At 28.3% G+C, this 14,743-nt stretch overlaps 1 protein-coding gene across 10 annotated transcripts in view; it reads left to right on the top strand.

Annotated features, from left to right (window-relative positions):
• The window catches only part of LOC129960719 (NGFI-A-binding protein 1-like), a 161,205-nt gene that overhangs the window by 133,813 nt on the left and 12,649 nt on the right, over positions 1-14,743 (top strand). For all 10 annotated transcript variants that reach the window (XM_056074303.1, XM_056074302.1, XM_056074308.1 and 7 more), the window contains 3 exons: positions 711-844; positions 1,596-1,713; positions 2,467-2,672. In XM_056074303.1, coding sequence (XP_055930278.1) covers positions 711-844; positions 1,596-1,713; positions 2,467-2,672 — 458 coding nt within the window. The remainder of the gene's footprint in view (positions 1-710; positions 845-1,595; positions 1,714-2,466; positions 2,673-14,743) is intronic.

Below are 14,743 nucleotides of genomic sequence, written 5' to 3' on the forward strand. Positions count from 1 at the left end.
GCTAAATATCTATGTGAAGCAGGATTTTAAGTCATGCTATTTATTAAAGTAAATACAAGACATGGCTATGACGTAAAAAAATGAAGTCCGACGTATAGAAATTGATTTCAACGAAACAGGTTTATTTGTCTCATTAATCCTCGTCAATAATAAATCAGTATTTCCTTTTTTTGTATTATTATCTGCTATTTATTAGTATGTTAGCATTTTATTATAATATAAACATTTCATTTGCAAATAACGCGTTTTATTATTATTATTATTATTTTATTCTTCGATTATAAAAAATTTTTTGTATAATTCGGTTTATTTACGATACACTGATTTTTAATCGGAAAATACTCTTATAATGGTACATATAATTTTGATTTTTATTTATCTTTTGCAAAATTTTAAAAACTTGAAAATTTTGTATTATAAAGTGAAGAACATTGAAATTAAATGTCACGATTGTCATTTCGCCTCTATAAGCGGGATGCGATTGTGTATAAAGTTTTAAGAAAATAATGCACATAAAAATACAGAAGTTTGGTTTTAATTTATTTAAAAATTCAATTCAATAAAAGAACATTTTAAATTAGAAAAAAATACACTTTGCTGGAAATTATTTTGGCTATTTTGTTTTTGTAAAAGTGCTTCTTTTTCTTGCTTCTGATGTATTACAAACATTAAGTTTGCTTTATGCTATAATAAATATTCAACATTACTAGGTATCTGTCAACGAAGCAGCTGCTCAGATATGTAAACATATCCCAGCTCTGTTGACTCGAAGGGACGAGCTCTTCCCTCTGGCGAGACAGGTGGTCCGAGACAGCGGCTACCAATATTCCAAAGGACATTCAAGGTGAGATATTTTCATTTATCCCTTTTTTCAAATGAGGTTCTAAAATCCTCATATTATTTTAGTAATAAACTGCGAAAGGATTGTAACCTGATAGATTTTTGTAATCTTTAATAAATAAGAATTTTGCTTGGAAACTCCACGGGTCTAACGAATGAGTTGAGAGGAAAACTTTTACATTTTGTTTTATAATTTTTTTATTACTTTTTCTTTAATTGTCATTGGTATTCGAAACTTTCAACAGCTTTAAGTTAACCAAGTCTTTACTAAAAGATAAAGTATTTTAATATATTTCATGTACTCAAATAATACAGAAGATAAATTTCCATAACTTAAAGCTTGACAATGGTGAAACAGCTAGAAATTATGACTTATAGTTTCGTTTCAATTATTACATCGAATATAATGATACTGTACTTTTTTTGCATTGAAAATATTCTGAATAGATTGATGACTCTTCTGTTTTGAATTGAATAATTTTTTATTCATCATAAGTTTTGAATTAATTCCTAATTATGTCAATTTAAATAGCGATTTACTTTAAATAAAAGCTGTATGAAATGGTGTTCAGAAATTACTTTTTCGAAATGAATTGCATATTCTGTCTCAAAGTGGAAAGCGAATTTCACTTAATTACGAAATAAATATTATACGAAGACTCCAAAAAATATTCGAATTTCTATTTATAGATTTTTACAACTTTTTTTAATTCATTATATAAATTATAAAATTGCTTGAAATATTTTAATTCTAGGTCTCAATGTTATTCAAAAACTTTTGACGAAGACTCCTGCAAAAGGCTGAGGTTTGATGGAAGCCCGGGAGCGATACCAGACCATAATCAAATGGAAGAAGAAAGAAAAAGGAGACAAGTAAGAACTATTTATATATATGGTTGTATTATATTGAATAGAGACCTTATTAGGATAAGTTTAGATTTCAATTTTGAAAATCACAAAAAGAAAAACAAAAATGTATCTCCGCTCATGTTTATGACGTTTTTCTCAGCGGCTAAGAATTTTCATATAATTCATTCATCCCTCAGTTAGTCGTCTTTATTTTCGAATGGCATGTTTTTTTGTAGCCATTAATAAATATTTTAATTGCTTTGATTGAATGATATTAAAAAAATTTGATTAATCTAAATAATTATGGAAGTATCGAAATGAATTATTATTGATTCCCTAAATGACAAACCGAAAGGTTATTCGTAATTTAGTACACAACCATTCTTTATTTATTTGAAGATATTATGATCAGTGGAGGGTGAAATTGCTACGAAGCGATCGTCCTGAAAGTTCGTACTTTATTTTAACCAAAACTGATTTTTTACGAATCATCATTCAAATACTAAGACTCTTGGTTTCAACTGTTTCTTTCGCTCTGTTTTATATCTTTTTTTAAAAAAAAATTTCTTGAAGTTTCTAATCATATCAATTGAAGGTGAAGTTAAATTTCATTGCTGGTTCTGCGAATTCTGCGAGTGTATAAACGTTTTGAAAAGCTATAGATTACTAAAAAAATGAATGAAAAAAGTTTAGCGGATTCCATTCATATTACTGAAAGTAATAGAGTAGTAGTGTTCTCAAGTTTTAAATTTTTCTCTCTTTTTCTTATATTTTTAGGATAGACTTGAAGCTGTTACTGAGCAGATAAAATTGTTGGCTGGCCAACAACATGATCTGAAGACAGGTCTTCAGCAGTCCAGAGACACTCATAATGTGGTTGCTGTGGGCCAGATCCAGACTCAACTTGACCTCCTTGCCAATCAACATTATCAATTAATCAATGAACAAAGCGAGCTCAGCAGGCAGCTAAGGAGGTTAGACAGGTATGTGCTTTGTTACTTTTATTTTAAGTCATCGTCGCTGTAAATTTTACTTGGGGCGTCCTGAAAGGTAGGTGGGTTTTTTTCCCCCTTCTCCTCCATTTCTTTTCCTTTAAGACTCTACAACATCCAAAGAGTTGATATAGTTGAGAGAACAGGTAAAAATATTTCTGATTTGCTCTCATAGAGCAAACTTTGTTGAAACGTTATTTCTTTGCAATATACTTGACAGATTTTATAATGTGCTGATATTTTGTGATGGATATTTTGTTTCGTTTTTCTTTGAAAAATATGCTGTAAATGAGATTAACTTTTATTTGAATTTTTAAAAGTTTGAAAATTTTCTTGAAAAAAAATATATACTCTAAAAATAAGATTATTTTTTAAAAAGAAAATTAGTTCAAAGTTTAATTTTAAATTAAATATTTTTTAAATTTTTTTAATTCTTAGTTTCATAATTATGAATATTATATGAATAACAGTTTTTCTTTTTATACTAGATGATTATGAACTTTTACAGGAATGAAATCACCATAATATTTATTTTTTAGCACAGCATAATAAAACTTCTGAATTGAAGAAAATATTATGAAATCTTTTTCATGTGGAAATTGATTCAATCTTATCAAGAATTTAAAACATAAAAGACGAACGAATTGAAGCGAAGCGACTAAAATAATATTGCAGCATGGCAAAAATAACTCTACTCTATCTTTATATCTGACTTCTTCGTTCTTCGATTAGTACTTTTCAGTTTTGTTAATGCCTTCATAATTTGAGATTATTAGATTCAATTGATATTTTTTAACGTCTTTTAAAACCTAATCGATATTTCTATCAGCTCAGCTTTAATCTATATAGAGAGAATCATCGAAAATTCTAAATAATTCGATATATATTGCCTAGAACTAGAAAGCTTGTAGATTTTTGTAAAAGTAGGCTTTCTACTCTGATTTTGTACCGTTGTCCCGTAGCATTATAGAAATAGAATCTATTTCGTATCAAGTATTACCTATTGAACATTTAGAGTATCCTTCTTCTGATCTTATGATACTTAAACATTGTTGGTCGGAGTTCGCTGATTAGAATGCCTCAACGTCAGTTTGAAAATTAGGCGTTACTAATTTTGAAATTAATTATTCTGTCAAAAAATGTATTAAATGCAATAAGTGTGACCTTGAAACTGATGGCGTATCCCAGATTAATGTTCTAATGTGACTTTCAGATAGCTTACCAAGTCAAACATTTCTTCAAAATTCATAATTTTTGAAAACCTTAAAATTTAGTTCTGAGATTCTTAATTCGTATATTGCTCTTCAAATGAAAATCTTCATAATTTTTTCTTCTCTCATATAATTGTAAGTTAAAATAGCTATAAAATTATTTTTAAGTATCATTGAATTTGCTTTAATAACTAATTGAAATTAAATACTGTTGCATATATCATTAACGAATTTTCAGTTTTCTAATCGCAAATGAGAAAATATTAACTCTTTCACCGTCGAAAATATTATAACATTCTCATTCATTGTGATACAAAATGAATGAATGCTGTAAGCAATAAATTTTTAATCCAATTCATTACAAAAAGACATCGTCTATTTTTGCAATGCATGAAAATATTTATTGTCTGCGAGCCTGTTAAAAAGTTCTTTAGCTTGTGTACGTGATGAAATATTAGAAAATCATTATTTTGTTATAATAATTATAAAACTAAGCTGACTCTTAGAAAATTTCAGAAAGGTATTAAAATTTATGTTAGCCAACTTTCTTGGCATTTTTTCAGTCGCTGCAGGTAAAAAAGTCTACTGCCCTTTTCGCCCCTTGTTCTTCCCTTAAGGAGCCTCTACCTGTTCTAGGTCTTAGAACTAATGTCCTTTTCGACTTTCAGAGGCCGCTGACATCACAGGTTACCTAACCCTTTTCCCTCTGTACTTCCCCCCGAAAAGGCAAATGAACCCCGGATTATCCCCCTTTTAAGAATATCCTATTGTAAATTTATTCATCCTGTCTTAAAAATGTACCCTTAAGGGTCCTCGTAAGGTGCTGCTCAAGATTCACAAAGAAAGCGAAATGATTTTTAGAGTCGAAAGGATACTCCATCACTTCTTTGAGGGAAATGCTATTTTTTTTTTAAATATGGTATCTGGTTATTCTTCAACTTGGCTTACACATCAATTCTGTAAAAATGTTAAATAAAACAAATATTTCTCTGCTCTTCGGGTGTTGTATGTGTCAATCCATTCGTTAGTAAACATTACCTTATCATGAATATCATTTTTTTTAAATAAAAAAAAAATTCTAAAAAGTTTTTACGGTTAATCACAAATAAGGTCTGCGTACGTTATTTAAAATAATCCCCCCTCTAAAAAGATCTGATTTGATGTGTTTTTGCTGGTGTGGCTTTTTAAAATTCGTGGATCAATTACTAAATTAAAATATTTTTTATGACGTCTTCCCATACGCTTTTCTCATTTTGCTCGCTTCTGCAATGGTGATTATTTAAAATTTTGTTTATCTTTTTTGGCAGAAGCAGTAACCAGAAAAAAGAAAATGATTATAGTTTATCAAAATGTATGATGCAATTACGAAATAGGTGGTATAAGATATATCACATCGAATGAATGAATTATTTATTGATTTTTTTTTCAGCATCTTTCGGGTTTTCAAAATCTTTCCAGGTGCTTTACTAATATTCTTAATCCCATTAACCAGAATCATTATTAATAATTCTTAATCTAACCTGAAAAATTTTCAAATATTTTTGAGAAAACCCACTATTATTATTAAACACATTATTATTAAAGAAAACCCACTAGTTTTATTCAAAACCAAAAATGTATTGAGCTTCCTTAAGCAGAAATTGCTTAATAAGACTCTTTTACTGGCTTTACTTTAAAAAATTTCTTTCCAATTTATTGTCACCTTGATATTCATGAAATAAAAATTCTCCGAAAAAAGTAATGAATTCTAAGGGAATTATTACTTTAATTAATATTTAATTACTTAAGATTTGTTCGTTATCCCATCCGAAGTCTCGCTTGGAGCGCTCGCGAATAAAGGTGACAAAAACGGTGCTTTGTCTAACAGTTTTGTATTCGAGCTCGACTCAATTGAACAAAAAGAGCTGAAAATTTTTCTTCCTATTTTTGCCGGAGAATTGTTTCTCTATTCGATACTTTTTTCCGTTTCCTTTTTTTGTGCGTGTGCCGCTCGGGCTGTTTGCGTATCATTTGCTGAGTACACACAAGAACCCCGTTTGACATAGCGCGCGAAAAATTAATTGAGGGTGCCTTTCATCTCGTGAAATGAGGCACCCCCGAACTTTTATAAAACGTTAAGTGCTTATTGATCCCGTTTGTATGCGCTAAAGAAGAAAAGTTCTCTCGTTGCCTTTGCACAAAGTTTTGAAAAGAAAACAAAAGAGAAACGAAAAAATGTTGCTGAAATCCTCTGAAAAGAGAGGGGCGGCCTCTAAAAAGAAACTTTTTGAGGGGTTGGTAAAGAATAAAGGGGGAGGAATGGAAAGAAAACTCTGCCATTGGAGGACTAGTCATTAAATCCCACTGTTTTACATTCGAAAGAGGAGAAAAAAAACTGGATACTCCCAGTCCTATTAATGGACTGCATGGGCGGGGTCTCATTAAAACGGCAGATATTTTCAGCCATCGCATAATTAATGCAAAGTATTTCATCGAAACCAGCCAACCAGGAGCGGCGACAAAAAATTGCTTCTTCAGCAAAGACGGGGGAGTAAAAAATCGCCCAACTCTGAAACGAAGGCGTCAGTGGTTTGTCACCCCCCCTCCATCTACATCAACCCTCATCCCTTTTATCGTTGAAAAGAATCGATTATTTAAATAAGCTCTTGTTCCGGAGTAGCAGGAGGGAGGGGAAAAAAACGGAGAAGTATGATGAAAAAAAAAAAAAAGAAAAAAAGAAGGGACTAGTGAGAGAATGAAAAGGCATTATCGAGATATGCTCCGACCTTTTGCGCATTTATCTAACGTATGGGTAATTATTAGCTTTGTGGGAATATATATATACACACATATATATATATGATATTGCCAATTCCAGTTCACACTGATTTTGTTCTGTTCATGTTGGGAGAGGAGGAATTGCTAGGAATATTTACCCCGTTGCTTCTACCCGAAGGTGTTCACACTTACAAGCAGCATTAAAACATTAAAATAAGGTCGATGGCGACTTTAACAAAAAAATAGTCTGCCATTCTGCCATTGCACTAATAAATATTTTTAGATAATTTTTTTTAGAAATCGTTTTTTTTTTTTTTTTTTTTTTTTTTTTTTGGCTGCATTGGGAAGATTTGGATATTTTCTGACGATTTCATATGCTAAGAATTGTGAAAGCGAAATTTTATTTTTGGTTATTGTATTTATAATTTCTATTTGTGAATTTTCTGCCTTTGGGAGTCATTGTATGACCACATAGCACCCAGAGATTATCCCACCCAGTTATAAGAGGGGAGGGGGGATTTGTGAAGATATAGGTGAAAGTTTCCATTAATATAAAAACTTAACGAAAAAACTTTAATTTATGTATTTATTTTTTTTAAACTTAGAGTAATTTGTTCAAAATTATAAGAATTACTTATTTACCTGTTAACTGAGTATGACGAAATATTTCAATGCAAAACGAATTGAATATAAGTTAATTGCCCGTTATCAGATTAAAAGGGAAATAAAGAAATTTCTTCTGTTTTCATTCATTCAAAGCTTTGGCTGTATTCAAAACTTTGGCTCAATAAAAAAATTTAAAAAAATATATTTCCTTTCCAAAATACCGAAATTCTTGAGTTATTCTTTTTATGAAGATATGTTGAAAGAAACTGTTAAATGTTCGTAGGCTGTTGAAACATCATGACATTAAAAAATCACTAGTTTTATGAATAAATGGTTTTCTGTAGTTGATTTCCTTAATATTATTGTCTTAACTCAAATATACATTTAGGAATTTACTAGATAATGCAAATTATATATATATATATATATATATATATATATATATATAAAAATTTATTTTCATGAAATTAAAGGTTTAATATTTGATAATAAAAATATTTTTTCTTTAAATATTAGTTACATATTTTATTCTGTATTTGGTATTGATAATTTTATATTTTGTCGATTAATATCAATGATTAAAGGTTAATCAAACTGCGAGAAGAAAATAATAATTCGAACATTTAAAATCTGGATATGATTAATTTTCTCTTAACAAGTCAATCTCTTTTTTTTTTCCTATCTAATTTTGAAATAATTAATTCTAACCAACATCATAACATATCTCATATTTGATCCTGCAAAATTATAATTTTCAGCGATCTACTATCTTTTCTAAATAAGCCTCTTGTTCAATTAGTATTTGGATTCATTTCGCATTAATTGATGATTATTAACTTTTGAGGAAAATTCTCTCCTAATAGTTATTATTTGAGTTTGTAATAAATTCATATGGTATTTTGGAACTTTGTGTCATCAAGATTCATTCTCAAAACTTGATAGTTAATTAAAATATGACACAACTGTCAATTTCGAAATGAGAATATGTTCTTTTGAACTAATTTTTGTCTACAGCAACTTGACATATCATACTTTCTTCGCTATTTCTCTAATACGATACAAATAAGCATGATCTAAGTTAATGCGGAATACAAAAGATGAACTTTGATTTACTTCTAAAAGTATCGAATGAAAAGGAAAAAATAAAAATAATGATTTTTTTTTTCTAACGCTTCATCCCATTCATTCCTAATCAGTTAAAAAAGAATTTGTTCGTAATTAGTACTGTCATAAGATAAGTGACAGAAATTCCTAATATAATTCCAAATATAGGAATTATTAAATTATTCCTAATTTCATATAGCCATTTTCCAAACCGTGTTGTTTAAATCCCAAATTCGTTGAATTTTGCTTTCAAGCACTGGATCTACCTGTGATTAGTCAGTATATTATAAACATCGAAAAAAAAATTTCTCTCAAATATTTAATCTCTACCAACTTTATTTCAAAATTATTTTTGATAATCAAATTTTTTTCCTAATTAAGATTCGTGACTTAATAATTTTATATAATTAAAATTTTTAAAAAAATTATCTTACAGTTGCAAGTTTTTATTGAAAATTTTCTTGAATAAGATTGTACTAGGTTGATCCTATAAATGTTTGTTATGGTTCATAAGTGTGCGACTCTTGCCTTGACAATTTTTTATGCCAGCATTAAGTCACTGGCACACTAGTCATCACGATTTCTTCTAAACTGATTCTCGATTCACTTGCAAACCATTTAAATCTATAGCACTAAAACTTGATAGATTTTATAAACTATTTTTTCTTGCATTATTAAAAACTATATCTCAAACGGTTTAACTATGAATCAGTGCAATGCTACATTGCATTAACCACCTAATCATTTCAAATTTGAATTTTTTTTTCATTGTTCTCCTGACATATACATTTTTATACCATTGAACTAGATAATAGGTTCTACTTTCTATTATTTTTGCTTTTGATAAGAATCATTAGGATGATAAAAAAATGTTCCGTTTGATTTCTGTTTCTCATAACAATTAAAAAATGGGAGGTCATGACATGCTTCTAATTTAAATTTTGATAGACGGATGCAAATATCTTACATCTCAAAAATAGCTAAAAGATTTATTTTCTTAAGTTTTTATACATTGAAAAAATTCTAGTGAACCTCCAGATCTCTAATTTTTTTGATATTTGGTTAAATACATTAATTAATATAAGTGCATTAGATCTTCTGTCTTCATGCAAATTTGAAATGATCAAATGCTTTTTATTGATTTCTGTTTTGACTTTTCTTCTGAATACAGAAATAAATATTTAGATTTCTGTAAGAAAATCCTTTAAGTATCCTTTAAGTTATATGTAAGAAAATCCTTTAGGCCTATTGTAATCTGTAAAACTTTTATTCAATATCAAAGCCATATTTCAAAATGTAATGTAGATTTTTAACTTTCATTAAAAAGTGCTGTTGATTTTCTGATATTAAAAAATTACTTATTTCAGCTGAAGAACCGAAGCAAATTTTTCATCCATTCTTATTTCACGCGTGTGCGCTCCATTAATAAATTTAAAGTTATATATATATATATATATATATATTAAAAAAAAAATATTTTTCCTTGACTTACCCATTTAACCTCTCATCCAGACATTTAATATTTTTTCACCTGAATCAATAAAAATATGTTTTGACTCTTTCGAATTTTTTACTTTAAGGCTATAATAATTGTAACGGTTTTCTTTTTTATTAGCAAGCAATAAATAAGTAAAGAAAGTGAGTAATACTTTTTATGCGGGAAACGAATAGTTTGAGTGGATAACCGAATGTGACCGTTTTCATGTCAACTGACAGCTTCAACCAATAAGAAAAGCTTTTTATAGCTATATTAAAGATTAACTTTTTATTTACATTTCTTTTTGCATTCATTTCAACAAATTTGATTCGTTCATTGAAAAATGTTTCTTCATAAGATCTCTAAGACCTGACCTTGAATTTCATCAATATATGATATTCTTAAAATTAATTGTGCTTGCGTTGAAAATATTCAGTTCGAACTTTTATTGTTACATTATCTAAAAACAATAAAAATATTTGAATGTAAAACTAAATACTGCAGTTGTTATTAGTAAGTTAGCTTGATTGTAGATATTATATTGTGTAGTATTTCCTTCAAAGCGATTTTCCATTATAAAATTCGATATTCTTTCATTGAGTGATTCTTGCCCAATTACTTGTCCGATAAAATTGTGAACTAATTAATAATAATTATAATAAAAAAAGTGGATAAGGGAATTTCGTTAGGTATGAATTAATATAAACGCTGTCTACTGAGTTTTATAGGTTTTTATTAGATCAAGATATTTTTCCTTGAATATGAACTGAAAATCGAGAGATTGAAATAATGCCCTTAAAATCGACTTGAAAGTTTTAAATATGTTGAAGTATTCGTAATGCATGCAACTCTTTTCAATTTAATTGGAGCACATTCTACTTGATTGGGCATATTGGGACAAAATGCATTTTTTTATTATATTTAAACAAACTCCATATGAAATTAAACTATTACATTAAATTAAACCATTTTCTTCACTATTTTAATAAATTTTGAGCAGGAATATAAGCTAGGAATAAAGCAGATATTCACGCCTATTCAATTAATTATAGAAAGCAATTTACATAATGCTTGTTCGATTTAGGACTCATTCCATTGCATTTGTATAGCCCTTCTTCACTTTGTAAGAAACGCGCTGTTGTAGATTTGGGTACACCAGCTATTTCAACGAAAGCATCAAATGGCTATCCAGCACAAGTGTTTTGTTTGGAATGTTTTATTCATATAATAAATTCGGCGAACAAGTCATTCATACCCGTGAGAGTGGCAATAGTAGACTAAACTGATTCTTCACGGGCAATGCGAAGTTACTCAACTAGTAAGGTTCAACGAAAGGCTTGAACATACAGAAGCATGAACCCCGCCCTTCAAATGACAATAATCCCGTGTGCTTAAGCAATTCTTATTTGAAAATATAACTGTTACTCTCCCAGTTAAGCCTATAATTATTATTGTAAGAGTTCCGTTCCTTGAGAATTGTTTCAGCGGTGGAAGACTGTTTCATTCCAATAACCCAAATCGATTAAATTACTATTGCTCGAAAAATGAATTAACGTAAATATAATGCCTAGTTCATAAATTAACGGCTACTTTATCAACTTTTTTTTATGTCTTAGTTTTAAATAATGTGGCTTTTTTTTAATTCATATAATAAACTGGATTTCAGCATAATATCGAAATATATGAGAGCGTTTTTATTTTGCTTTCTAAAATGCTTTTGACTGAATCTCATCATCTCTGAGTGTCATTACAAAATATTTGCAAGTGTTATATTTAGATTTTTATTTCTGTTTCTCATATTTCCTTACTATCTAGCGGTAATTATCATTTTCTTTGCCCGCTGTTTTTCTCGTATTAATTGTATTTCGGATCTAAAGCACAAAAATGTAATTGCACGGCATTTTTACTTGTTTATAAGTATATATTTATAAAATGTTTCTGAAAGACAACCTTTATTCTAAAAGTTTTTATTTAGGATTTGAAATGAATAGCATTATTTGATTTCAATAATCTTTTTCTGATCACTCTTTGGGATAAATTATTTTCTAATCTAAACTGAATAACACGAATCTAAATCTAAAATTTCTAATCTAAACTGAATAACACGAATCTAAATCTAAAATTTCTAATCTAAACTAAATAGCATTTTTTTTACTATATACTGTTATTAATTATTAATTTTTGATCATCACTCTGATCAAATTTATTCTAAATCGAGTAGCATTCGGTTCTGATCTCAATTGAGTAATATATTATGAGAACTATTTATATTTTTATCCTGATGAAGAGAAAGATTTTATTTTCTTCAATAATCTAAAAGCAGAATCATTTACAAACTTTTTGCGATGTTGTCAAATTTTATTATTTCTTAACCACTGGACGCTGTGGTTTGAAATTGCTTCCTTGAAAGCATCTCATCGCTTAACAAGCAACATCACCCATCTCAATTTTCCTAATTTTTCAATGGAAGAAAGGTTGAATTTTTTGCAACCAAACAAGAATATTTTTGACTTTTTTTCAGATCAGATAGCAGAATTTAATAGCAGAATCATTTACAAACTTTTTGCGATGTTGTCAAATTTCATTATTTCTTAATCTAATTGAGACTCGACGCAGTGGCTTGAAATTGTTTCGTAAAAGAATCTCGTCGCTTAACAAGCAACATCACATATCTCTCTATCAGGTTGGAACATATGGTCCAGTCTTCATATTACATGTGAAAAAAAAACCCAGCATTGCACGTTATCGGTTGAGAAAAATTCAGAGTTCCTTCTTTTTGGAAAATTGATCTTAGCAAGCGATTATCTGTTCATTTGTATAATTATTAATTGTTATTAAGCTCTCACAGTATATAACTAAAATTGAAACTGAAAAGTACTTTTTTTTTAAGTTAATTGTTTTTAAGAATTGTTAGTCCATTCCCTGAAGAAAACATTTAAGTTTATCACAGAATAATTTTCAATAAAAATGATGCGTGACCAAAAAACCTTGTATTTTTATAATTATTCAAACATTTAAATCAAAACTGAAATGAAATAAAATTAGAAATAGATTTTCCTCCATTCGAAATACATCCTGACATTTCTCAATTATTTAAATTAATTTTGATTGATTTAATAGTCTAAAACAATTTCCTTTTCGTATTAGATGTAAGAGATTGCCACCTCTTCGGATTATAACAGGATGTTTTAATATAAAATGTACGAACTATTCAAAAAAGGAACAAAAGTTGTCGGTGATTTTTTAGGCCGAATAATTACTTGAAATTTTAATAAATGCGGTATTTAAAAAATATATATACATATATATAAAACCTTTACTTTCTTAAATTATAATGTAATAATATTTCTAAAGATATGAATAAAGTATTTTTTGGATGTTAAATTTTTTCCTATTCAAATTTCCTCTTTTTATGGTGATTCTTAAATCAATTATCTGATCTTTCCAGCATCACATGTCTCTTTTAAAGCTGAATTAGCGAACAGTTATTAGTATTACATTCGATTAAATGGGATCTTTTCTTTTCTGTTTGATACAAGATAGTTGTTTCCATTCTCCCCACTTTTTCAGCATTTGGATTTACTGGATTAACAATGCTTGTCTGTTTCCTCGATGTAATAATTATCATGGAACGTGCATCGAAATTCGTATCTTGAAAATTTGCTCTTGTATCTTAAAATCCATTCTACGTCTGTAATCAATATGTGAAACTGCCAGTAATATGCATTGCTTAATGAAATTAAATTTAGGTTGATGATTTACAAATCTGCTCTGCCTCTTTCGCAACGAATTCTAGGTTAATATATTATAAATATATGTTCCATTTTACTTGAATAAGTTCATCTATTTTTTTTAAAGTTTCAACAATAATCAAATGCCAAAAGATAAAAAACACTGCATTGATGGTATTTTGCAATTAGATTATCTTATGTCTATACTTATTTTTAAAGTTCAAGAAGATTTCATTTGTTGATAGTTGAAATGGTTTAAAACTTTGGATTTAAAAAAGGAAACGAACAAAATATTCTCTTTATTTTGTCGAAAATAATATAAGCTCCCCTAAAACTGGGAATAAAACATAAATGTCACTGAAGTAATAATGTTGTATTATAATTTACATGGCTTGTGTGATTAATTTATGATGAAAGGATGTAATTGTTAATCTGAATATTAATTAGGTTAACTAAACCTAATTAATCTATCTTAGGTTTACCTGACCCAAGTTTTATATAAAATGTTTTTGTTTTTTTATATTTACTTCACATATTTTCCCCATAATTGCAAAATAGATAATATATTTAAATATGGTTTAAAATATGTTTTTAAAAGTTCATTCAATTTTTTTTCGTGGAAAATGCAAACTAAGAGGAGAAAATCATTTTTGCATGATATAAATATTTTTTTCAGATTGATTTGCTTGATTCAAAACATAACTGTTTTAAAAAAAACTGCGCGCTCTATATAATTCGATTTAAATACTTTAAAATGGTATTATTTATGAAATATTTCCCTGAGAAACTAAATTTATAGAATTGGACTTTAAAAAAGGCGAGGGCATCTGTTTTCAAAAAGCGATAGTTATTTTCACATGCTTTAAACTTTTATTGCTTTTTTGAATAGTTTTTTTTCTTATACTGTAATTATATCTGACTATATCTTGGTACAGTTTTGATCTCTCATGAAATAGAAGGATCGGAGAAAATTAACTGAACATAAATGTGTTTTATCACACTTTTTTTTTTTTTTTTTGGCTTGATCATCAGTTTCAGTTGAAATAGAAATGAAAGTTAAACATTAATATAAATTTATAGATTACAAGGTTTAATTCGTTTTAAACTTAAAATTCTCACACTATCCGGAATCAGAGGACGTTATTAAATATTTTAGGGAGAGATTGGATGTCATAA

This window comes from Argiope bruennichi, chromosome X2, assembly GCF_947563725.1.
Source record: "Argiope bruennichi chromosome X2, qqArgBrue1.1, whole genome shotgun sequence".
Taxonomy (NCBI): domain Eukaryota; kingdom Metazoa; phylum Arthropoda; class Arachnida; order Araneae; family Araneidae; genus Argiope; species Argiope bruennichi.